This window comes from Scomber japonicus, chromosome 12 (genome assembly GCF_027409825.1).
Source record: "Scomber japonicus isolate fScoJap1 chromosome 12, fScoJap1.pri, whole genome shotgun sequence".
Classification (NCBI taxonomy): Eukaryota; Metazoa; Chordata; class Actinopteri; order Scombriformes; family Scombridae; genus Scomber; species Scomber japonicus.
In genome coordinates this window covers 10,011,993-10,035,534 of record NC_070589.1, presented here as the reverse complement: position 1 = coordinate 10,035,534, position 23,542 = coordinate 10,011,993, and the positions used below count along the sequence as shown (strand labels likewise).

The window sequence follows — 23,542 nt, the reverse complement described above, 5'->3', positions numbered from 1 at the left end:
GAGGCACCTGGGCATAAATAGGCCCCTATTAATACTGTTATTCCTTCCACTCTTTGTGCATTGTGTGTGGTCACAGCTGTGTGATAATCTGATAAAAACACAAATTAACTATGCACTATGTAAGCAGCTGAAATAGTGTGTAAGACCTCAAAACAGAATTTTAACACAGGGATTTTCTTTATGAAGTGACCTTAAGAATAGGTATTAAAGTCCATGTGAAGGACAATATCATGTTAGTTGATATTATTGTTTTAGTTCCAAGTTCGATTTACTCATATTACCAAACGTGAATTTCCACACGGTGAACTTTGGGCTTGCTTTGTTCACTTTGTCCAATTGGTATTCAAGCTTGGATTTGAAGTGATCATATTCACCTCTTAACCTCCTCTTAAATGTCACAGCATTGTATAACTTTAAAAACAACAGACTGTGAAAAATAGAAAAAGGATTAGGTAAGGTAACCTTATTTTCTACATAGATACTAATTATGGTTATACAGTATGTCCACAAAGACATCCATCTACTATCCATCTTTTTCTTCAGTTAATGCATTAATGTGACAACATGAATTAATGTCTTGGTTCTCCATTTTCAGGGAATGCTTAAAGGCCTGCCCTAAAATCATAAAAGTATGATTTTGATTATGTGGGAGTGTATATGAGAGAAAGAGGGAGGGGGAGAGAGAGAGAGGTGGTGGCCATGAACCAGGGAAGCGTAAGTGACTACATGTGACAGCGCACCACACTTTATCCATGGCAGCCCTGCAGAGATCAGCCTGTCTGCTAGCCAGAGCCTCCATCTGTCTGCGGCCCTGCAAACAGTATCCACTATTCACCACACTTACACTCTGCCCCATGCTGGTCTGCTTGGTCCATGCCAACGCCAACTCTGCTGGTGAGAGCTATATTTACAAACAGCTGCCGTGGCACCGGGTACAGTACCATGAGAGGGAAGGGAAATACTGGTTTGTGTGAGCAGATTAAACTGGCATACCCCAATATTATAGTATAATGTCAATTACTTCTAAATTACTTATAGCCAAAACAAAAGAAGTAATTTATTTATAGATGAGGTACTGAGTCATAAAATATTATCTCTCTTGAGATATTTGTGCAAACAAATTAAAAAAGAAATATTGAGTGAATACTATACGGTTTTATTTTAATATTTTGTTCTCAATAGAAATTTCTGTGTAAATAAACATTTGGTTGCAGGAAATGAACAGGCATATAGAGGAGCATCAGTCATAAGACACAGCAGAATAAAGGGCGAGTTTGGCAAGTTTGTAAGCTAGACATGATGCCATGTGGAGCACAGCAGTGTTTCAAATATTATTATTAAAGGAAAGAAAATGAGGTTTTCACATAGTCTTTGCACAAAAGCCCACATTGCACATGGCTACATTATATAATAATTTTGTCACAATTCAAATATCTCTTACACAAACCCAACATATATATTTCTACACAGAAACAGAGCAAATAAAATCCACAGACATTTTTTTTACTCAAAATTTTTCTCTCTTTCTCCCATTTTTTTCCCTTTCAGGCGAGACATTTTCCCAATATGTTCTGCTTTTTTTTTACAAAAACAAAAACATCCTTTCATGCGCTGGATAAAGAGTTGCAGATTGAAGTCTTTCTCTCCTCCTAACACTTTATTGCTTTTTTCTTTCACCCATTCTCACTTCTCCTCCATCCAGTTCCCTCATCTCACTCTAACAAGACTTTAGCCTGCTCTCCCTACACCTCCCTCATAAGGGGAAGACCAGGAACCCTGAGAAGGTGGAGTACTTCCAGCCTCCCATCAGGTTGCCTCTCTCCAGTCTGAGGTAGGCCTTGTCCCCCTTTTCCATGATCACCAGGCCAGCATTAGTGGCAGCTTCTCTGGTCACATCCTGGTCCCCAGCGAAAGCTGAAATCATAGGCCAACCATTCACCATCAGGCTGACCTAGAAGACAGAAATAAAAGGATTAGAGTGTGCATGTTGGTCAACTGCCATAATAAATATAATGTCATAGCTGACCTGTCATACCTGAATAGTTTGTCTGTTGTAGGCTTTTACAACATGGAAGTTGAAGCTGTACACCCCTCTTCTTGGCGCCAGGAAGACACTGCTCTCTTGGTCAAAATGAGTGCCCACGTTCACCAAGATCTGAATTGACAGCAAGACAGGGAGGGGAAGGAGGAGGGCAAGATGATACACGGTGTGCACACGAAAATGCACAGGGTGTAAAAGGTAAGGCAAAAAAAAAGAAGAAACCTTTGGAATGAATGAAAAACAAGATTTCACCTGCTCACATCTGTGTCACTTGTAAATCCATTGACGTTTATAGACCATATAGTGTTTTTAGCCCATGCTCTTTTAGACTTTTAAGTCATATTTTCCATTTCCACAAAAATCCCAAATTTACATGAAAATGAAACCCATGCATCATGTTCCATTGGTTTTGTGGCCAGACAGCTGCATAGTCCGCGAACCTCGGTGTTTACCTCATTATGTGTTTTTTTCTTCTCAGTGTCAGAGCAGTCTAATCATATGTGCATCTTATTGACTGAATACTGACTAAATACTTGGATTACTCAGCAGCAGTTGTCTGGAAAAAACTGTTCAACATAGTTACATAGTCATAATGGATGTGAAAAGATCACATTATGTTCAATAGTTAGGGAGAGGTTTAAGATGAGAGGAGCAGGTGTTGGGTGGATGGGTGTCTTCCAACTTCAATAAAGTTTTCATAAATATCAAAAATGAACAGATTTTCATGCCATCTCATCTCAATAATAAGGTTTTGTTAAACTATATAAAAAAAAACTGTCATATCAGCAATCACATACTCACATTATCGAAGTAGATGATCATGGTGCGGTTGCTCATGTCCGTAGGCTCATGGTTGGTCTGACGGCTGGCTGAGAAGGCCACACGGCCGCTGCCGGACCGGACGGACATGCCCAGGGCGTTACCAGCAGGTTCAGATGAAGGCGTGGAGTCACACACGACTAAGCATTTCCCCTCTAGGATGATGGGTTCTGTGTCATTCTGTCCCCTGGACCCTAAAGGTCCCCACAACAGCAGCACACCCAGCAGTATGGGGAGCTCTGACCCAGTATGCATGACTTAAGCTAAGATGTTTAGTCAAATATCTCTGATTGGTTCTACTATGGAGAAATGTCACTTTGGACAACTTGAGGTGTAAATAAACATGCTACAATGAAAGGAATTGTCCGAACAGCTCTCTGAGTTTAGAGTTGATTCCAGCTAATCTCGACCACTGTGGTTAAAATAGAAAGACCAGAAAACCTATTCTAATCTTTTTCAACTAATGGAATTTTGATCTGTACCATCAAAAGCATACACTTAGGCAGCAATAAAGCCAGCAGATGGGATTCAGAACCAAGTATTATTCAGACAATACTCAGAACTGGTCATTGTCCATAGCTGTCAGTCATTGCCTTTTTGTTTTTCTGTCACAATTTCTTGTTTGCCCCCACAAATCCCAAAAGTCTTCAGTGAACTACGTGCTGGTCAGTTGCTGTGTCAAAAGGGGCCGGAATGACAATGACAAACAGACCTTTAGGACTTTTCAAGTTGATTTCTTCAGCAAAAAACCTGACAGGAAGGCAGAAGACAAGTATCTGGGGATGTGAAGAGGGAGTTTGAAAAGATAAAGAACAGCAAAGTGAAAAAAGGTCCGAGCTTCGTCTTTAAACTGACGGAGAGGAGGATGACGGTGAAAGATGCTGAGGAGAGGTGAGGCAGGGGAAAAATAGATGAGGTAAGATTTTGGAGAGGCGACAGGGGAAGGATGTGGGACCCAGAAGGGAGTGAGAGAGAGAGAGAGAGAGCGGGGGAACAACTCCACTGAGTGACCATCTGTCTTTTACACATACCCCCCTCCCACCTGACGCCGCTCAACATGCATTTCCTTGCACGACACACACACACACACACACACACACACACACATACACACACACACACACACACCCTCTCACTTGTGCTTTTGCTTCACACTTACAGACACATGTAGAGTTGCCACACATGACAAATATCACTTTGCATTCTTGTGGTTTTTCTGTCATCTCAACTAACTAAAATTAAATTGTAGAGCAATTTCAAAAAACCATGTGATGTCCCATAAATGTCCCATAAATTTGTCTTTGATCAAGATGAGCAACAGCATGTGTAAAAACATCTCATTTGTAGTTTTAATGAAACTTATTTCAACACACACACACACACACACAGACACATATACCTATTTTTAACTAAATAAATGACTCACATTGTAGCAAAATGATCTATTATACACCTTAAAACAAGTGTTCTAAAATGATGTATTTGCTGTAGTGTGCAGTGCAATCCTAGTATTACAAATCAATTTAAAAATTCAGTTATCACCTGTATCCATTTGAATGCTCTTGTATTCCATATCAGGTGAAAAGAAGTGTTTCCTCCCAGATGGAGCGCCAAAATCTGGTGAAAAATCTCCTTTCTCTTGCTCCTCTCTCACATTATTTCACAGCAGTCAGATCGTAACCAAGCCAGAGTATGCTATGATTTCTCTCTCTCTCTCTCTCTCTCTCTCTCTGTCTCTCTCTCTCTCTGTCTCTCTCTCTCTTTCTCTCTCTCTCTGTGTCTCTCTCTCTCTCAGCCACCCCCCTTTCTGCCTGCTTCTTTCTCACTCTCTCTGTTACATCCGCCCACTCACCTTTACAGTCACATAAAGAAAAATGGGAAGATAATTGGATATCTGAGTCTCTTCAAAGAGCAAAGTTGGCGAGTGAGTGACAGTTGTTTTCCTTTTCCCTTTAAAATCTAATCAAACAAGTGTCGTGTGTGTCTCTGAGCTGAGTTAAAAGGGATCAAATACTCTCTCGGCTTGTTGCTTGCACACCTTCATGTGAATTTAAACATTTACAGTGCCAATGCACTCTGTGACTTGGTAACTTCTTCTATAAGATAATGAAGGACTGGAATAGCAGATTATAAGTATCAGTAGCTCTGGAATATGTATGTGTTGATCAGTCTGATGATATATGTGTGGGCACACCTGGACATAAATGGACGTTCACCAAATATCAATTTTAGTCAACCTGAGGTAGGCTTGTTCACAAATCCAAAATCACAGCATCAGACAAAATTATTTCTAGTAACGTTAACAGTCATAACTGTCTTTTACATAACAACAATATCTTTAGAGGTCACTCTTTTACATTTTTGAATAAATAGCAGTTAAAAACAAGTGATGTCCAGGATCCACTCATCCTCATGCTCTGAATGCTCCATTCTCATTGTTCCCTGTTGGAAATCATTTCCATGTTAGTATCACCTGACCAGAGTTTTAGGTGATTCTTTATTGAGAAAGAAGATGAGCTCAGCCTGAGAGCTGACAGGAGAGAAGTATCAGAGAAGCTCATGATAAAATTTCCAGCTCAGGTTTGTGCGGTTCCAGAGGTTGGAAAGAAATCAACGCCACTTTGACTTAGCGTGGCTTTCTCTGCATTTGTCAAAGTTGTTTCCTTGGTCCTTCTTTACTTCACTTCAGACTTTTACAATTGAGATGCTGCTGTTGAGCTCAGCTTTGTAGAGTCCAAAGCCCAAACACACCGGCTCAGTGAACGTGGTCGAGAAAGTGTGGAGGTGGGTTAGGTTGCTAGACGGCCTCACCTCAGAGAAGGTGATGGTGCCTGCTCCGTAGTCCACAGCTACGGCAACATGGTTGCCGGTCATTTGGTTCGTGAGGCGGGTCTTCCTGCGGTTGTGCCAGGCAGCCAGCTTCCTGTCATGTTGCTGTGTCAAACTCCAAGACATCTGCAGATTCAACAGAAGTATTTTTAATCAAGGAACATGTTTTCTTTTTGGTTGAAACCTAGAGTAGCAGATAATGATGGGTGCTGTTGATAGTTTGATCATATTTAAAGACACTATACATGTAGCCATTTCAACATCAGTATATCAGTACCATGTCAATTTTGAAACATTTGTAAAATTAGCAAAAATCTTTGAAAGTTTTGGCTGTGCTACATATTATGTTTTTTATCACCACATGGAATTTGTTGGGAAAATTGTTGAGTTCCTTTAAAGCAAAAAGTAGCTTACGGGAACTATTTTGAGCATGTTGTGAGCAACACCAGGGAGGTAAATGTGTTCTAAACACTGACATGTAGGTTTCTACTCATCCCACTGTTAATAAAAACAACAAATCACTTGTAAACAATGTGACACGCACCTTAGAAGTGTTTTGTACTAAAGCATGTAGGTGACACACATACCTTGTTGTTCCCAAAGGCGTTGCCCTCTTTCCCCTTCCGCCCAATACTTCTGTAGCAGATGCCAATATCCCAGAAACCTTCAGCTTGCAGCTCCCAGTAGTGAGTCCCAGATGAGACGGTCTGGGCTGTGAGGACCTGTGGCCAGTGGTCAAAACGTTCAAGGTGAGCAGCGCAGGGCAGGCGTGTTGTAACCCGCTTGACTGAGCGCAGGTCATCAGAGATGCTTAGAAGCGGATGGGCCGTGTTTGTATCCAAAGTTAAAGGACTAGTTACTGTGAGAGGAGAAAATTACAGTTAGGGTTAGGGTTACAGTTACAGTTACATGCACGTTCTGTCTGTTACAGTGACTGAGGGGGGCAAAGCAGAGCCTGCAGCTGTAAAAATGACAACAGCTTTATTTGCTTTTAATAACTTAAGAAATATATCTAGTTAACACCCACGTATTACTGAAATGAAACCAGTCGTGTGCACAGTACTAGTTACCACACACACGAAATAAGAAGATGTTAAATTATGTAAGGACAAAAAAAAATAAATAGCATGTATCACCCATCTGCCACTCACAGAGTTCCCTCTTGAGGTCACTGAGACAGCGGAGGGTGGCTGTGATGAACTCTCGATACTTGCTTTCTACGTCCTCCAAGATGTGCTTCCTGTCCACATTGATGGGATCAGGCGAGAAAAGTGGGTTGTTCAGGTCTGCTAGTAACCTACAATACAGGAGCACAACACATTTGACACTGACCTCATTTTAATGAAAAAAAAAACAAAACACATTCATGCCACAAACATAGAAACTTTCTCACATCAGCACACCTAAAAACACAACCTCACACAGTTTCGCTGACTTGTCCTGGACTTACTTTGTATCATCTGACTGAAAGGCCTGAGGAAAGAGTACACAACATACAAACAGTGATTTATTACTGAAAGACAAACTATAAATCCCTACATCAAAACAGCATGAAAGATTAAAAACATTATCATAGCTATTTCTAAAATCATTTTGCCACTTTTTGAGAAGATAATTTTGCCTTGTGCTTCAATAATAGTTTAAAGGCCCTGAAAACTGATTTTCTTTTTCAGTCAGCTTCTTACCATGAGTGATTAGATCCTGCATTATCACACAATTGCTTGTGGTTGTTTGCCACTGTCATTTAAATCTGATCAATCTCATATTAATATTTAACATCACAGAGTAATTGACAGCACGGGAGGAACTTTTGAAAGCCACATAAGCCAACAAAGGAAATTATAAATGAGTTGTGTCTATTTAGGATTTACCGAACCAAACCAAAATTTATCAAACAAGCCCTGCTATCAGCATGACAGGCTGTAATTATATGGCCAGGTTATGCTAGAAAAGATCTGGTTTGTGCTATGTATAGTCTGACCATGTCAGAGATCAAATGTGTTTAAAGTTGTTCCAAATGGCCACACTTAAAGGCAGGGAGAAAAGCTGACAGTCATAAAAATGGGGGATATGATATTGTGTCAACAGAGGGATGACAGCATGCCATTTTAGACAGTCTCTCCTGAAAGAAATTTGTAGTGTTGCACTCATTTTTTTCACACAAAACGTGATAGAAGTTATTGTGTAACAAGGACTAAGGAGAGCAAGAGAGAGGTTTTTAAACCCTGGCTACATTCTCTCCCAGACAGAACTGGCTAATCGGGTGATGAATTTCAAAAAGTTACAAAAATTGAACTGTTCACAGCCCTATACTAATTCTAATGTTGGATATGTGTTTGGTGAGGGGATTACTGAGGCCTGACAAGTAGTTCCAATGAAGCATACTGGCAGTTCAGAGGTACTTTGACCTAAATGCTACAATTAGCTTTCCTGTGTTCACCAGTTTAGTGTGTTAGCATGCTATCATTAACACAAAGCACAGATGAGACTGAAGGGAATGGCAGCCTTGCAGGTATTTGGACATGAACCAAAGTCTTGGGCAAATTAAATAATTCTGACCTGATGATGGCACTTGACTACATTCATTGTATACATTCATGTGACCTCACGCTCAACAAATCTGACACTGGTGATGTTCAGCAGATTCTCTGTTAAGTATAGTCTTACCCAGACGAGCAGGAAGGGGTCTGTCTCTGCCAGCAGTGAGGCCAGGTAATGCTGGATGCCCAGTGTCTGGCTCAAATCTTCCTTCACCTTTAAGCAGTCCTCACGCACACGCTCAATGATCTGCTGTCTCTCCCTCTTAGTGATCTCCCTCAGGGCTCCCACCAGATTCTTCACCTGGACCTGCAGATCTGAGCCCAGGCGCTCCACCTGAGTGTTGTCCACCTTCAGAGAGTCCTGCAAAAAGGAGTTTGTAATTGATCATCAGGGTAGTGAGACATAGTCACGCCATTTGATCGATCTGAGGGTTGTCCATGCTAAAAAATGACATTTTTGAGTGTTTCATTTGTGCAGATGACATATAAACACTAATGTCTACTGAGAGTTATTACTTAATTTGCATTTGATCTGTACGGTTAAAATATTTCCACTCACAGCGATGGAGGAATCAATATTCTCATGCTCTTTAAGGATTCGCTCTCCATCTTTCAGTTTCTCTTGTGCTTTTCCAAGCAGCGTCTGCAGAATGACCTGAGAAAACATACATATAAGCAACCCCACACTGAAACATAAACACACATTGTATATATACTGTAGATTATTTCAGCTAACCTTTAAATCCTCTTCCACCTGTCTCAGTGCCTTCACTTTGTGCTGAACATGGGCTCCCTCCAGCAGACAGTCGCCGCACAAATACGCCCTCTCATCTGCACAGTAGTAGCGAAATATCTCTGTGTGTGTTGGACACCTTCGCTGAGAAAGGTCCCCCAGTGGATCCACCAACAAGTGGGTGCTAAACGCCGGTCTCTCCAGGTGAGGCTGGAGGTGTTCAGCACACAATGAAACTTCACACCTAAGGCAGGTCTTGACAGCCAAAGGAGCTGGTGCTTCATCTGACTCAGGAGGGCAGCAGTCACACAGCACCTCGCCATGCTCCTCTTGGCACTGAGGGCAGGTAAAGCGGCCTTTGCCCTCACCTGGGCTGCTCCAAGCCTCGCGGATGCAGGCAGGGCAGAAGCTGTGACCGCAGGGTAGGGGGGGCGCTTGGCTGAAGATATCTCTACAAACAGAGCAGGTCAACTCTTCTTCCAGGGATGCCATGTTGAAGGGTTGAAGGTTCCCTAATGTGTGTCACTCAAGGCTACTTACTACACAACAATTCAAACAGAGGATTTATACAAAAGAGAGAAATCAAAAGAAAATTGATTACATTTCATTCACACATGACACCAAAAGTACAACCTCAAAGAACCACGTAAGAAGCACTAATGCCCAGACAGGTCATAAGACACAACAAGTAGTGAGCTGGTAGCAAGTGGGAAGTCCTTGCACTCCAACTGTGCACTTAGACCACTAATCCTATACTGGGCTTTTGCCTGCTGTGATCTATGAATAGAATTCTCAACAATGTACTAACCGCTATACTGAGAAATTTCACAGCGGAAGGACAAATGACGGCTCATAATCTAATCTAAGGCAATAGATCAACATCACAAACTACTGCCGTGGAGCTGAATTACTCAAATTGAACTTTATTTCCCTGTAGACACATTTTAGAGGCTTATCTGCAGAAATCCTTTTACATGAAGTACTTATTAAGGAATTCACAGAATAAATGATAGTTTACAGTAGCTCAGTAATCAAAGAAAACTATGACTTTCTGTTTAACTCAATATGGTAAAGGTTGTAACACTAACACTTGATTAATTTTACCTTGGCTCACAGCCAAGCTGTTGCAGTGGAAGGATCAGGAGATCATCCATGACAGCTTATTGGCCTAGTTTACTGTACATGTGCTCTGCTTTTACACGTTTAACCACCAACTCATATATGTTTATCTCGACTGAATTTTAATTCCATAATAAATATATGAAAATAGCATAGAGGAAAAGTGTAAGCCCTTACCTGGTGATGTATTGGTGTTCACAAGCGGTGGCCATTAGTGAGGGTGTGCTGTGTGCGGTCAGTATGTTGACTGTGCAGGCTAATCCCAACAGATTCACAGTGTCTGCTTCAGTAATGTCACTGGACTAAGAGAGGTCACATGACCCTGAGATGCAACAGCGTAGGAATGAGTTTATCATCCAGTTTTGTAGATAAATAACGTGGGAGGAATATTGATCAAAATTTTAATTCAAATGTTCTGAATGCTAGTTGTATCTTATGCCTCAATGAACAGACACAGATACAGGCAAAGGTTAAGGTGAAAGGCAAAAACAGCATAAAAAATGTTAACATATAAACCAACACGTTTTTACTCTTGAGTGTGACATCCTTCCACATTTCCACTTACTAACATTTCCACTAACTGGATGATATGCCTCTGTCTTCTGTCCCCTGACTTCAGTGTCTCTCAGCTGTCTGTCCCTGCTTTGAACACCCTAAAAGGAAAACAGTCACAATGTCACACAATGCGACGAGACTGCAGTTACTACAAGCAAGCAATCCCATGTTTCCCCATTTTTGTGAAATCTTGTAAATATCTACTGTTATATGTTACTCTCTCTGTGTTCTAATGCAGCTGAGTGCAGGAGGCATCAATGAATCTATCTGTATGGTGTGTGTTTCTGTATTTTCACATTTACTCAGTTATGTGTATATTCTTTTTTAAATATTTAGCATCATATTTTTTTCAAAACAAAGAAAATCAGAGTCAGAATGACCTACTATCCATTATATTGTGCTTAAACTATGGGTAGCACCACCTGTCAGGCAGAATATATCCATCAGAATGACCTACTGTCTGACTGTATTCCTCGTCCTTTTTAATCTGTTTTAATCATACATATATCTCTATTTCATGGTTTTGACTATTGTTGGTTTTATTGTTTTGACTTGATGTTTTATAATCTAACTGCCTGTTGTACTTTCATCACAATTATTAATTTTCTCTTTCTGTTTTAATTGATTTTATGGACAGCGCTTTGTAACATTGTTTTGTGCTATATAGATAAAGTTATGATTATGATTATGACTGTAAAAGACAAGCAACAGCTCCACCTCTGACACGAGCAGCAACAATCCCAACTCAAAGTCCACTTTTTCCAGAGCTTTTAACTTTGTCACACAGTCTTCATCAGATGATGGAGTTAGCTCAGTTGTCATGGAGATACAACTGTTGACATGCAAGCTCAGTAGATGCTAGTTGTGGAAAAGCTAAGGATCAGAAGTTCATTCTTGAGACAGAAACTTGTTGAGACAATCCCAACTCAAGAGTCACTCATTAGTTTTCAATATTTAATATATTCTGTATTAATATTGAATACAAAACTATTTCCAATGTTAAGGTTCAACTTCAATGTGTGATTCCACTTTTGTACATTTTTGTCCTGCTGGGTCAAAATGTACCTGGTTTGGTTTGTATTTTTATAAAAGATAATGTATAATTATCACCCAATTTTGTGTTAGACCTTTTAAGCCAACTTCATTCCAACGTATTACCGCAGGTTTTACACATAGTTTTTAGAAATTAGGGTTAATAAGCATGTTGTCCTCCTGGGTCAAAATTGACCCAATGACAACAGGTGGGTTAATAACCTGATTACAAAGGAAAGTCACTGCCACTATATCCTTAGCTGGGTTGTATTTGTGGTGTAACTTATGTCTTCTTGATGCTTTGTGTTTAAGGGAGGATTTTTACAATATCACTGTAACAATGACTTGACTGTAGTTTCCATCCATTGTTCACTTTTTTCACCTTTTCACTTTTTAAAATGGTGATTTGAAAGTAGTTTATAAACCATAATGCAACACAAGACAAATCAGTGAAGGACAGATGACATAACAGGAGTTAACATAGCAGAAGCATTGAATAAGATAAGACAAACAGTACAAATAAAGTACAACATGATACAATGAAAATAGAGCAGAACATTTCCACAATAACAGGAACATGATTAATATATTTAAATGAAGGAAAATACTTGCTTCATTTATACACTTCCAACATTTCTTTGCAGTTGCAGTGCCGCTTTGGAAAGCTGAACTGTTGTATAATAATACCTAAGGCTGGATTAGTGCCGCCACGGGCCCCAATGCACTGAAGCTCATGCTCATTCTGCTAGTAATCATCAATCATCAATCATGAAACTTATTTTCCTGGAAACATCTTGTATTTTATTCTGGATGGATAACCATGCTGTCAGGTGGAAACCTTGTAACTCCATATATTGGTGTGGACATACTAGGTTTCTGACAGTGACGATAACTATCAACATAAAAAGAATGGGTCGAGCCTTTTTTTTCATATTTTTGTGGAGCCTGACAAAAACATAGACCTTTTTTTTTTTTCTCCCATCATGAGGGGCCCATTTCTGCTCAAGGGCCCCTGGGCACACTGCCCGAATAGATCCAGCCATGATAATACCTGAGTGTAAATTTGCTTTACTACTTCCTTCATCTCTACTCTAAGTAGATTTTCTAAATTAAACACTACTTTTACCCTCTCCATTGCTGTCTTCAGTGCTCTCCTCTCGTACCAATATCTTCCACACTCCATTATCGCATGTTGCACAGATTCAGTTACCCCACACTGTTCACACATTCGCATGTTTGCCAATTTTATGTTGTGTCCCATTTAACCCAGTATGTCCAATCCTCAGCCGTGTCAATACTGTCTCCTCCTTCCGGTTTCTTTCAAGACTACTTCCCTCCCCTTTGATTACAAGTCTTGTAGTGCAACAAACTTTGCAAAAAAAAGTTAAGACCATACTGTGGGTGTTGGCAAGATATCAGTCAGTAATATTAAAACATAAATGACATAAATATGCAGTTTTTTTTAACAGGTTTTGATCGACATAAAATAAAATGAAAGGAGGCGACACTTTACAAAAACAAAATAAGACATTTATTCAGTGAGCACCAGTCAGTCAGTACAAACGTTCTTTTTCCTCAGAAGCTCAAGTTTTGTTTGACAGAAACATCATAAAGAGACATCAGGAAAATCTTAACACTTCAAACATGTTGTGTCAATCATCTTTACAGGCACAACACTGGAACTACATCTCAATCAATACTTGGTGGGAGAAAATCTTCAGTCATTTAGTGCGCATCATACAAAAGCTACGTCTACAGAGTAAAAAACAAAACCATTTGGACAATAACAACATACATATATATGTACACATGTTCCAACTTCATCAAAATCTGAAAGTGAACTCGCTAGATTTTCCGACTATGTCCTGCTACAGTATAAATTAATGAAAATCACACATTGATTTAAACTCTAATACTAACGCTAAAGCACTGATGTTAATGTTCGGATCACTCTATTGCAAGCAGCGGGACTTCACTTCAGCAGAAAAACATATTTATCTGTAATATCCTGAATTTGTAGGGTCAATTTGTGAGAAATGAAACACAAAGTAAACAAACCTGGTTGTGAGTCTACAATTTTTCAACAGGGAGCGCCATTCTGCAATTAAGAATTGAGACTTCAATATAATCCAAGTACTCTCTCCAACATTTGAAGCCTTAACAACTTAAGGTTCTTAGTTTCAACAAACCTTTAATTTTGCATCATTAATGATTAATCTCTTCAATATCTGTAGATTCAATTATTTGACAGAAGGTTAAGGTTTTTGGGAAGATTGAGAAGTAAGGAAGAGGACATCTCTAGGAAGTGATGTCCATGCAGTACATTTACATTTAAAAGATTCCAGTAATTATTGAACACCGATGTCTAACATTAGAGGATATAACAGTCACTTAAAATAGTCTGATGAATGAAATACCTCATAATGTGTGTATACAGTAAGTTTTTTTTTCAAATCGTCACATTCTGCTCATACTTAAAGGATAGGTCTGCTGATATTCTTTTCTTATTGTCAGTAAATCCAATAAAAACTTTAAAACCATCAATAAATAGATCCTACTAACTAGTGTTGGATGCAATTGATCCTTTTTGCACTCAGAGCTAGAAATTATGACTAATTGTATGGACTTGTTCACAGCCAATCAACACAAGTGTTCTTTGACTTAATGCCACTTGTGATTGGCCCACTGCCACAGCAGCTACAACCTGACTGTGGTGGTTAAGTCACAGTGAATTTGAGTTAGCGGGCTTCTCAGTTCAGCAGCCAAGATGCCACCTAAACACTCAAGATACACTAGACGCCTGTTACACCAGATAAAAGCAAGTGTACAAAATGTGTAATGGGACTGAAATAAAGTACTCATTTGGTATCAGTATCACTTTAAGGGTACTGGGATTGGTACTGGTATTGTAATTTTTTTTTACGATACCCAGACCTACTTCTAATGTGTGAGTATCAAACCCTGATGAATTCTTCTGTGCTGTAGAGCTCAATTTTTGTCCCAAAAACTATTAAAAACAAATCAGTAGCCCACACTGTAGCACTGGCTGACATGTTCCTTCACTACCATGAACACACACTCTGTAGTTTATTTGGATTCTATCCCACACACACTGTCCTGCTGCTAGAAATAATCTTTAAAGCAACAAATGTGTATTAATCCGCTGCTGAAAATAGTCCCAAACAAATGCACTATTTCCTCCTGTTTGAGTAATATTTGCTAAAAAACTACAGTGGCCAGCTGTTTTAAGGAATAACTGAGCCCTTGAAAAAATATAGTATTTTTAGTTATAGTATATATTTGTGACTTTTTTCTTCATTAGTAATCAATGGGCTTGGGGCTGGGAGCCACATAGACAGTGAGTAAATTGGTAGGGACAGTTGATTTTAGTCTTCTCATGGGATTTGATGACAATAAGAAAAATGCTGAATATTGCAGCCTTATCCTTTTTAAAGAGAAATCATAATTCTAATTTACTCATACCTGATTATTTTACTTCTTTACTTCTTCATTCATTACCTGAAAACTGAGTCACATTCTGCAGTGTAAATGTTCCTTCTCTTAAGAAACAGCTTGGGTCTAAACTACAACACTGTTGTGGCATTTTAAAATGTGTACATGAAGCATCTTTACCTTTATTCCTATTTCCATTAAAAAAAAGAGATGTTAACTGGATCAGTTCTAGTAATGTGATCCACTGATTTGCCTGGAACCAATGGCTGAATGGAAGTGTTGGGGAAAAACAACCCAAACATATGTTACTCAGTTTGTGTCAGTGCCTAATATGCCAAAACAACAAATAGGTCCACCTCTCCTGTGTGGTGTGATGTCAAGTTGTAAACTATAAGATGCACTGTTACACGTGTGCTGAATATAAATAATTGAAATCTAAACTTGGATGGATGCGTGGCAACATTATGGGTTCTAATGTGAAGTAAAGATTAAACTGAACAAAGTGTGTGTATGTGTGTGTGTGTGTGTTACTTCTGTGTAAGCGCCTGCTTCTGCACATTAACGTGTGAGTTTATCTGCATGTTTGCACGTGTGAAACAAAAGTGTCCTTTGTCTGTGTACTCGTACTCGTACTCTATGCAAAGTGATGATCATCATAACGTGTGTATGTGCCTATGTGTGTGTGTTTCCATTCATGTGCGCCGTGTCACGCTTTCTGCTCTGCCTGCATTTGTGTTTAAATGTTAAAGTGTGTGTGTGTGTGTGTGTATATGTTTCCTCTGTCTATTCAGGTCCTCTTTTGATGTGTATTCCCGACGTATGTGTTCTCTATACACAGCACTATGTAGTGGTTGGAGCAAGAGCGCGTATGTTGTCCTAACAGGCGTCCCGTCTGCAGCAGAGCAGCCTGACCCGTCACCGCCATATCACCCGTCCTCCACGCCTCGCAGTAGTTAGTGGTCAGACGGATTCCCATGCCGCTGGAGCCGTGCCAGACCAGCTTCTCTGGCCTGGGAGGGATGGAGAGACACACACACACACACACACACAAGCAGAGCCAGTGAGAGGTAATGAAAAGTGAGTGTAGGCTAGGGAAGGAGGGATGGAAGGTGGGTTGTTGGTACAGTCAAAGTGGGCAACTGATCCCGGTTGACCGCAACCTGATTTAAATTCATTTGAGAATGTTATCACAAAAATACAATATGAATTAAGGCAGGTCGGACTGTGTCAGAAGCCCTGTCTGCAAAAACTAGTTTGAAGAGCTTGAATAAGAGTTTAGATTGAGCAAGCATGGTGCTCGTTCCTAAATAATATTGTCTTTAATCATATCACCTCAATCTAATGCAGTGGAGCTACTGCCCTGCATGTTTTAGGTATCTCCCTACTCTAACACACCTGATTCTAAGAATTGGCTCGTTATCAAGCTGAAGCTGAAGCTCATCAAGGACTTGACAATGAGTTGTCTCTCTGTGACTTTGTTAGCTATGTGAACATGAATTGCTGTAGGTGTTGCTATTAGGTCTGAGAGGGGTTATAGGAAAATGAGACTTGATCTTTCTGTAATGTACACAGTGTACACAAACACACACTCACCAAGCTGAGTCAGTCATCACGTTGCGTCCGTCAAAGGAGTAGATAGGTGTGGATGGGTTGAACACGCCTCCATCACCAGAGAAGATGGACATCCAGCTACTGAACAACACCTCACCCTGAGAAGAGAGGTCACAAATGAATCAAATGGGACGGTATTACTTTAAAAAAAAGATGTCCACAGTAAACACATCACTCATAGGGCTGGGTATCAGTACTCTATCTCTAAGGTATCGACTGAAATAAATTGAAATAAATAAATACCAAAATAATATCAGAATGTCTCACAGCCAATCAACACAGGCGTTCTTTGTTTTAATGCAACATGTGATTGGCCCACTGCCACAGCAGCTACAACAGTCTGTGGTGGTGAAATCACAGTTAATTTGATGGGTATAGAATGAAGTACTCAATTGGTATCAGTATCACTTTAAGGGTACTTGGATTGGTACTGGTATTGTAATTTTGATCGATACCCTGCCCTAATCACTCATCAGGATTTCCAGGCATCTCCCCACCTTGAGATTAACCACGGGCAGTTCAGCGCGGTCCGACTTCCTCACGATGGTTGCCAGGTCCTGGAGGTGTGAGGACAGGAAGGCCCTATAGGTGGTTGTTAGCCCCATGGCACGAGCCTGCTGGTAGCACTGAAAGTCTGCCCCACGAATGCCTCGCATGTCTCCTTTCAGTGGGGTATTCAGAGCTACCATATGAAGCTAAAGAAGAGAAAAAACACAGATGACTTCAGTAGTTTTGAGTTTTGGGTCTGGTAAAGAGTTTATGATGTATGTGTGTGTACATGTGTTTATTACACTCACCCCAGGGACAGAGTTGACGGTCTGGGGCAGCACGTTATAGCTGGGTTGATATCCTCTACTGCCTTCCTGCAGCTCCTGAGCAACAAATACATCAATTAGAATTCCTTCAGCACAGGGATTTTAAATTTAACACATTTATAAAGACAATTCCAAAGGTCTGGTCTTATCTGATTTAATATGCATTTTCTGTTGTGGCTCTTGTGTGTGTATGTGTGTTTGTGTGCACCTGGCTGTGGCTCCTGTGTGGTCTGCTCCATTCTCCAGGTCTGCTGAGGGATTGAGATGCTGCTGAGGCTGACTCTCCATGATGGATCAACTCTCCAAGCTGAGGGAAAGACACACATCACATACTCACACATTCATATTACACAATCTGATTGAAGTCAAACTAGAGCAATACACACCTGGATCTTACGCCAGCCACTCTGTGTTCTGATGTACAGCTCTCCTCCAGCCTCAGGCACGTACGCCAAGGTTCCCTCTGCAGCGCGATGAGTCTCTCTGTACAGAGCGTGACTCGTCCTATAGGTGGTCACCTGAACACACACCACAGCATCAGTGTGTGTGTGTCTTAATCACACTTTGAGATGTTATCACTCATTGTCAATAGTAACCGTATACATTTCTTTCCAGTAGAGTTACAAAGATCGGGAAACGTCTTGCAATGAGGATCTTACCGGGTTGGAATAGCCTGGAGATCCTTGAGGGCCAGGAGGACCAGGAGGGCCAGGTACACTGACAACTGATAATAACACATAAAACACAATAGCACTAGTCAACTACATCTGTATTTATGTTAAGAGTTTAGACTACAACTTTAAAGAAGCTGTGGGACATTATTTCTCAATGTCTCTCACACACATACCTGATCCATATGCAGGTGCAGGTCCTGGGGGTCCAGCAGGGCCTGGTTGCCCTCGGGGACCAGGGCGTCCAAACCCAGCGGGTCCTGGCTGGCCAGGAGCACCACTAGGACCTGGAGGACCCACGATGGACTCACCTTTTGGACCCTAGAGGAAAACATACAGTAAGTAATTCCTCAATGTATCTTCAAAGTAATATTTCATTTAAGTGGAACATTTTACTCTCTGGTAATATTAGCAGAACTGGAGATCTCCTGTCATTAGAAGCATGAATACCTTCCTCTTGCTTTCACAATTCGTCATTTTAAATATTAAGTAATTATGTCTCAAAAACTCCAATCCTGGACTGAGATATGAGAAGTACTAACAGGACATAGTTTATGAAAATCAGGACTCACCACAAGTCCTGACCTTCCCGGCAGTCCTGGAGGACCAGGCAGGCCTGATTCACCCCTTTCTCCCTTTTGACCTTTGTATCCCTGATCACCTTTAGCACCCTGAGAGATCCACAAAAAGAGACAAACATACACACAGTGCCAAGTAAGAGAAGTTTAGAAGTGTCAAGATGCTTATTTCATTGTCAGTACTGAGTAACCTATTGGATATTTTTATATATCTTATTAGCAGTTGGCAAGTAAAGGAGACTTCAATAAAGTTATACAGTGTGTAGCGTAGCAGCAGTAGTACACAGATACTTTAAACAGCATTAACATGTTTTGGCCACTTGGGGGCAGCAGAACAAGATGAAAACACAACACTGATATTATGACTTTGTAAAGTTTTTGTGGTGAAATATTAGCTAACTGCTACCTTTTTACACATCCAGTAGATACTGAATAACATTAGCATTCATTAAGAGTTGTGTTTTTGAATATTGCTCTTGGTGAAAACAAGGTTAATGATACTGAACCCCAAATTGCTTCAGATGTCTATGTGATCAGTGGGTGTGTGTGCGTGTGTGTGTGTCTGTGTGTGTCTGTGTGTGTGTGGATAGGTGAGTATAGAAACATTGTGGGGCACTTCGAATAGGAAGCGCTGTATCACTCCTGATAAGCAAGTTGGCACCTTGCACTTTGAATGGTTGACAAGACTAGAGGGGCTTTATAAATGGAGCCCATTTACTATTTAATGAGTGGTACTGGTCTGTGTTTTAAACTGAACTGATAGCCTTATATTCTATTATCTCACCCTGTTTGCATGAGATGTACAATGTGTGATAAATATGTACTCACCACAACTCCATCTGGAAACCCAGGTGCTAAGAAGAAAGATGACAAAACATGACACAAGTTTCAGTTGTCATTTAACATCATACAATGAGTTTTAAGCAATTCAGTTTAAATCAAATGGGAACCCTGGTGTTGAGTGAGAAAGTCAGCCAATGGTTTGTAGAGATCTTACCAGGTGTGCCTGGCTCTCCAGGTATTCCTACTTCTCCTTTCTCTCCTTTAGTTCCAACTGAATCCCCTGACTCCTACACACAAACAGACACACACACACACACACACACACACACACACACACTCATTAACATAACACATACACCACCACAGTTGTGACCACATGGAAACACATACAGACTGAACACACAGTACATATGCAGCATATACAGACTGTTGAGCACAAACATTGAATTCATTGTTAAAGTCAAACATTGACAAAAAAGGGGAAAAAATTGGTTTAATATAAAAAGACAGATGGCGTTAAAACTTGGCTGTCAGCACTGCAAAAATAAAGCTGTTAAATACAAGGGATGCATGCTTATAGACAGCAGCACATAGAACCTTCTCTCCACTGTAACAGTTAAATACAGAAAGTTAAGAATTAAGGTTAAAGTAAGCACTTTAAAAAAGTTTTACAATGTGGATCAGTGTTAATGGAATGATAATGAGTTTAAACTGTTCCAGCTTTTGTCTTGGTACATCATGTTTTACAGTGAGTTACACACAGTGACTGGTTTGAAGCCCTTGCTAGACTACTTTGAGTTAAAGTGGCAGCGGACACTATGTCCAGGGAATAAATTACTGTTTCACGTAGATTGGTGTACATAAAATATTGCAGATAGTGCCAAAAAAAGTGAGTGTGAGGTGGCTTGTATGTATTTGTGCATATGCCGTGCAGAAGTGGCTCTCAAACTTTTTCCACATCAAGGCCCCCTAAACAAGGGGTCAAGGCAGATGGTCGCCCACCTAGAACCCGGTTCTGCCTGAGGTTTCTTCCCCTTAAAGGGGTTTTCATCGCCACTTTCTCCAAGTGCTACTCATGGGGGAATATTGGGTCTCTTTAAATTAAATGACGGTCTGGACTAAGATGACTTTTGTTGTGATTTGGCACTATATAAATAAAGATTGTTTGATTGATTGATTGATTGATTGATTGATTGATGGATAAACTGATATATTAGACCACAGACCCCTATCTGATAAGGTTTTGTCCCCAGAGCCCCCCATCTGTTGTTTTATTAGAGTGTATGAAACTCATTACCACAATAGTCACACATTCTGCCACCGTGTTACTTATGGATAGAATTATATTGAAAATAAATGCTGGGGAGCCCCTGGAACCCTCTTCAGGACCCCTGAGAACCACTGCTGTGTAGTATGTGTTGTATATATGTAATAACTTTTGTTATTTTGTCCCTTGTTCTTTTTATACCTGCCCTTAGTAAGCACTTTATTGCAGTTTTTGATATATATAATAAACTGGATGCGATATTCTGTCTAAAAACAAAGACAGTAGATGGCTCTCCACACTCTTATTAAATCAACATAGCAACAGCAGACATCAGGAGAAGAGAAATCTATAAATATTCAGCATTTACAATAAAAAGACAATATAATATGATGATGGTAATGTCTGCTAAAATGTATGGGTCACAGACACATTATCCAAGAGGGTCACATTGAGTAAAATTCCCCAATACACTCCACACAGTAAGGAAACAGTTTAGAGATTCTAATTCAGATACATTTAAGAAGGAGGCGGTCACCACAACCAAAGCCTAAGAAGTGATATTAGAATGAATAGGAGCTAAATTCCAATCAGAATTCTTCCACTATGTGTCTAACAAGCTGTGATTAGACTTCTTCTACAATCCCTTTTTTTTTAGCTGATTGGAATTCAGCCACATAGGAACTGTGTTATCACCAGAAGCTACAGGAGACACTTTAAACTGTTTGAATAACAGATCCCACACACCCAACACCATGAAAGAAGTGACTTTCCATTACAGGAGCCTCATTTAACTACTGTATGCAGAGCAGAGTTGAATGCAATCAATAAAGATTGACTTTGGAATAATTGCCAACTTTTTCAGAAATAACTGAGAATGAATTTTGTGTAGCTTCCTTTTTATTTGATTAAATTGAAAAGTGATTTGGCACCAACTCTGATGTACATACAGTAGAAGGATGAGTATCAACAGTGTCCATCCTCCATTTTCCTTCTCCCTGTTCACCCAGCTTCGTCTTCCCTGAGATGATGAGGAGGGTAAGGACAGACGAGGCAAGCAGGATTCAGATTCTGACCCCTTTAACGCCTGGCATTAACATTTGTCCTGAGTGATCAGACTAAATATGCAGATAAAATCTGGGTGTAAATGCACCCCAAAATACTTACGTCATATACTGTATATAACAATTTAGCACCTAAAACGTATGATAACACCTGGCAAAAGAGGTCAGAAACACGGACATGTAGTGTTTTTAAAGAGAGGAAAAGAAGGGGAGGAGGTAGGGGTTTATTGTTTGTAGCCCAGAACAGAGAGCTGCCATGCTGCTACACCCACACACCAACAGAACCACCGGATGGTCGCCTTTCAAGCTGAAACAGCCCAATCAGATGGTCCAACTCAAACTTACTCGTCCCTTTTTGCAGTGCGGTCTGGGGCGCACAGGAAACACTGTCTTTAAGATTCAAAGAAGAGCAGCGTCATCAGACTAGGTGATTCAAATGAAGTAAAGATCACTTAGAATGAGTCAAATACTGGAGATGAGTGTCACAGACATGGATTAAAAAAACATAATTCAAATGATAGTGGCAATACTTAAACTGATTCTTAATTATCATTATTAATTCTATTATCCACTGGGGAGAATGGTACAGTTGGAACTATCAGCGTCTGCCTGTTTAACGTATCTCTGTAAAACCAGTCATTGAAGTAATGCAATCTGAAGTATTGGCTGTTCATCACTATCATCCCTGTCCAACAGCTGAAAATGAAAAATCAGAGAAATCTACCAGAAATCCTCAAATTGATACTTACTCCATTCAGTCCGAGAATTCTTCCTGGAAGTCCAGGTGGACCCGGTGGACCTGGAGGTCCCTGAGAATGAGAGAGACGGACTCATACAGACAAAATTTACAGTATTATGCACATTAAAGACACAGGCCCTGTGTATAGTAGAGTAAAGTGCACCATCTCTATCAAGACAAAGTCTTACCGGCCGGCCAACAGAATCTCCTTTGTCTCCTTTCCTCCCGGCCATACCAGGTCGTCCCTGCCAAAAGAAAAACATTTATATTTGTATTTATTTAAATAACCAAGCTAACAAGCCCGCCACATTCTGAATTAGAGAAGCTTCCAGAGGGACAAGTTACTTTAAATCAGTATATGAATAGATAGGTAAAATTAAATAGAAATTAATGAATATTTTTTATTTTTCTTGGCACTGACTTATAATATATCAATACCAACCTGAGTGTTAATTGTCCTGATAAACACATTACAATACATGGTACTCACCGGGCGACCAGGGAAGCCATATTCTCCTTTTTGCCCAGTAGGTCCCATTGGGCCCTGAAATAACCAAAGACACATTGATGTACTGTACATGTCAATACAATTGATTTAATCCAAATATTTAAATTTGTCAAATTATATTAAGTCTGTAGATATTAATGTTCCATTTTTTATGAACTTACCATAAGTCCAGGAGGTCCAGGGAAGCCACGCTCACCCTGTAAAAATACCACACAGTGCAAAAATACTGAGCTTCATTGTATTGAATTAGACTACAGACCTGTAGTCACAGTTAGATTTGTAGTTCTGTGTCACCATGTTGGCTTTCAATGGTCACATTATATTAATGACTTCAACTTCTGTAGTATGACTCAGCATCAGTTAGTGGGTAAGGTACTAAAGAGTCACA

At 40.1% G+C, this 23,542-nt stretch overlaps 3 protein-coding genes across 3 annotated transcripts in view; all 3 read right to left on the bottom strand.

The window, feature by feature from the left end:
* Nucleotides 1-1,753: 1,753 nt before the first annotated feature.
* On the bottom strand, nt 1,754-3,115 carry cbln12 (cerebellin 12). Its single transcript, XM_053330652.1, has 3 exons — nt 2,843-3,115; nt 2,036-2,155; nt 1,754-1,951 (listed from the first exon to the last, which is right to left on the bottom strand). Exons 1-3 carry the CDS (start codon nt 3,113-3,115, stop codon nt 1,754-1,756), a joined length of 591 nt encoding a protein of 196 aa, XP_053186627.1.
* Nucleotides 3,116-5,353: 2,238 nt separating this feature from the next.
* On the bottom strand, nt 5,354-9,454 carry trim110 (tripartite motif containing 110). Its single transcript, XM_053330225.1, has 7 exons — nt 8,966-9,454; nt 8,789-8,884; nt 8,357-8,590; nt 7,140-7,162; nt 6,841-6,986; nt 6,277-6,548; nt 5,354-5,815 (listed from the first exon to the last, which is right to left on the bottom strand). The coding sequence occupies exons 1-7, from the start codon at nt 9,452-9,454 to the stop codon at nt 5,546-5,548; spliced, it is 1,530 nt and encodes a 509-aa protein (XP_053186200.1). The 3' UTR covers nt 5,354-5,545.
* Nucleotides 9,455-15,671: 6,217 nt separating this feature from the next.
* The window catches only part of col15a1b (collagen, type XV, alpha 1b), a 50,772-nt gene continuing 42,901 nt past the window's right edge, over nt 15,672-23,542 (bottom strand). The window contains exons 29-44 of the mRNA XM_053330651.1: nt 23,316-23,351; nt 23,137-23,190; nt 22,835-22,891; nt 22,657-22,716; nt 22,253-22,297; nt 19,794-19,866; nt 19,625-19,650; nt 18,791-18,889; nt 18,395-18,539; nt 18,207-18,271; nt 17,934-18,065; nt 17,756-17,854; nt 17,530-17,604; nt 17,230-17,427; nt 16,715-16,830; nt 15,672-16,131 (exon numbers count right to left, since the gene is read on the bottom strand). Of these exons, the coding sequence (XP_053186626.1) occupies nt 15,909-16,131; nt 16,715-16,830; nt 17,230-17,427; nt 17,530-17,604; nt 17,756-17,854; nt 17,934-18,065; nt 18,207-18,271; nt 18,395-18,539; nt 18,791-18,889; nt 19,625-19,650; nt 19,794-19,866; nt 22,253-22,297; nt 22,657-22,716; nt 22,835-22,891; nt 23,137-23,190; nt 23,316-23,351 (1,503 nt within the window). The 3' untranslated portion in view covers nt 15,672-15,908. The remainder of the gene's footprint in view (nt 16,132-16,714; nt 16,831-17,229; nt 17,428-17,529; nt 17,605-17,755; nt 17,855-17,933; nt 18,066-18,206; nt 18,272-18,394; nt 18,540-18,790; nt 18,890-19,624; nt 19,651-19,793; nt 19,867-22,252; nt 22,298-22,656; nt 22,717-22,834; nt 22,892-23,136; nt 23,191-23,315; nt 23,352-23,542) is intronic.

What these genes read in the sequence shown, in the direction of transcription:
- cbln12 (XM_053330652.1), bottom strand. Translation starts at nt 3,115, where the DNA reads ATGCATACTGGGTCAGAGCTCCCCATACTGCTGGGTGTGCTGCTGTTG. An exon ending in TGATCATCTACTTCGATAAT is followed by an intron (nt 2,156 to 2,842) that starts GTGAGTATGTGA and finishes CTGTCAATTCAG; the next exon opens with ATCTTGGTGAACGTGGGCAC. An exon ending in ACAACAGACAAACTATTCAG is followed by an intron (nt 1,952 to 2,035) that starts GTATGACAGGTC and finishes TCTGTCTTCTAG; the next exon opens with GTCAGCCTGATGGTGAATGG.
- trim110 (XM_053330225.1), bottom strand. Translation starts at nt 9,454, where the DNA reads ATGGCATCCCTGGAAGAAGAGTTGACCTGCTCTGTTTGTAGAGATATC. An exon ending in AGGTGGAAGAGGATTTAAAG is followed by an intron (nt 8,885 to 8,965) that starts GTTAGCTGAAAT and finishes ATGTTTTCTCAG; the next exon opens with GTCATTCTGCAGACGCTGCT. An exon ending in TTTCAGTCAGATGATACAAA is followed by an intron (nt 6,987 to 7,139) that starts GTAAGTCCAGGA and finishes CCTGTATTGTAG; the next exon opens with GTTACTAGCAGACCTGAACA.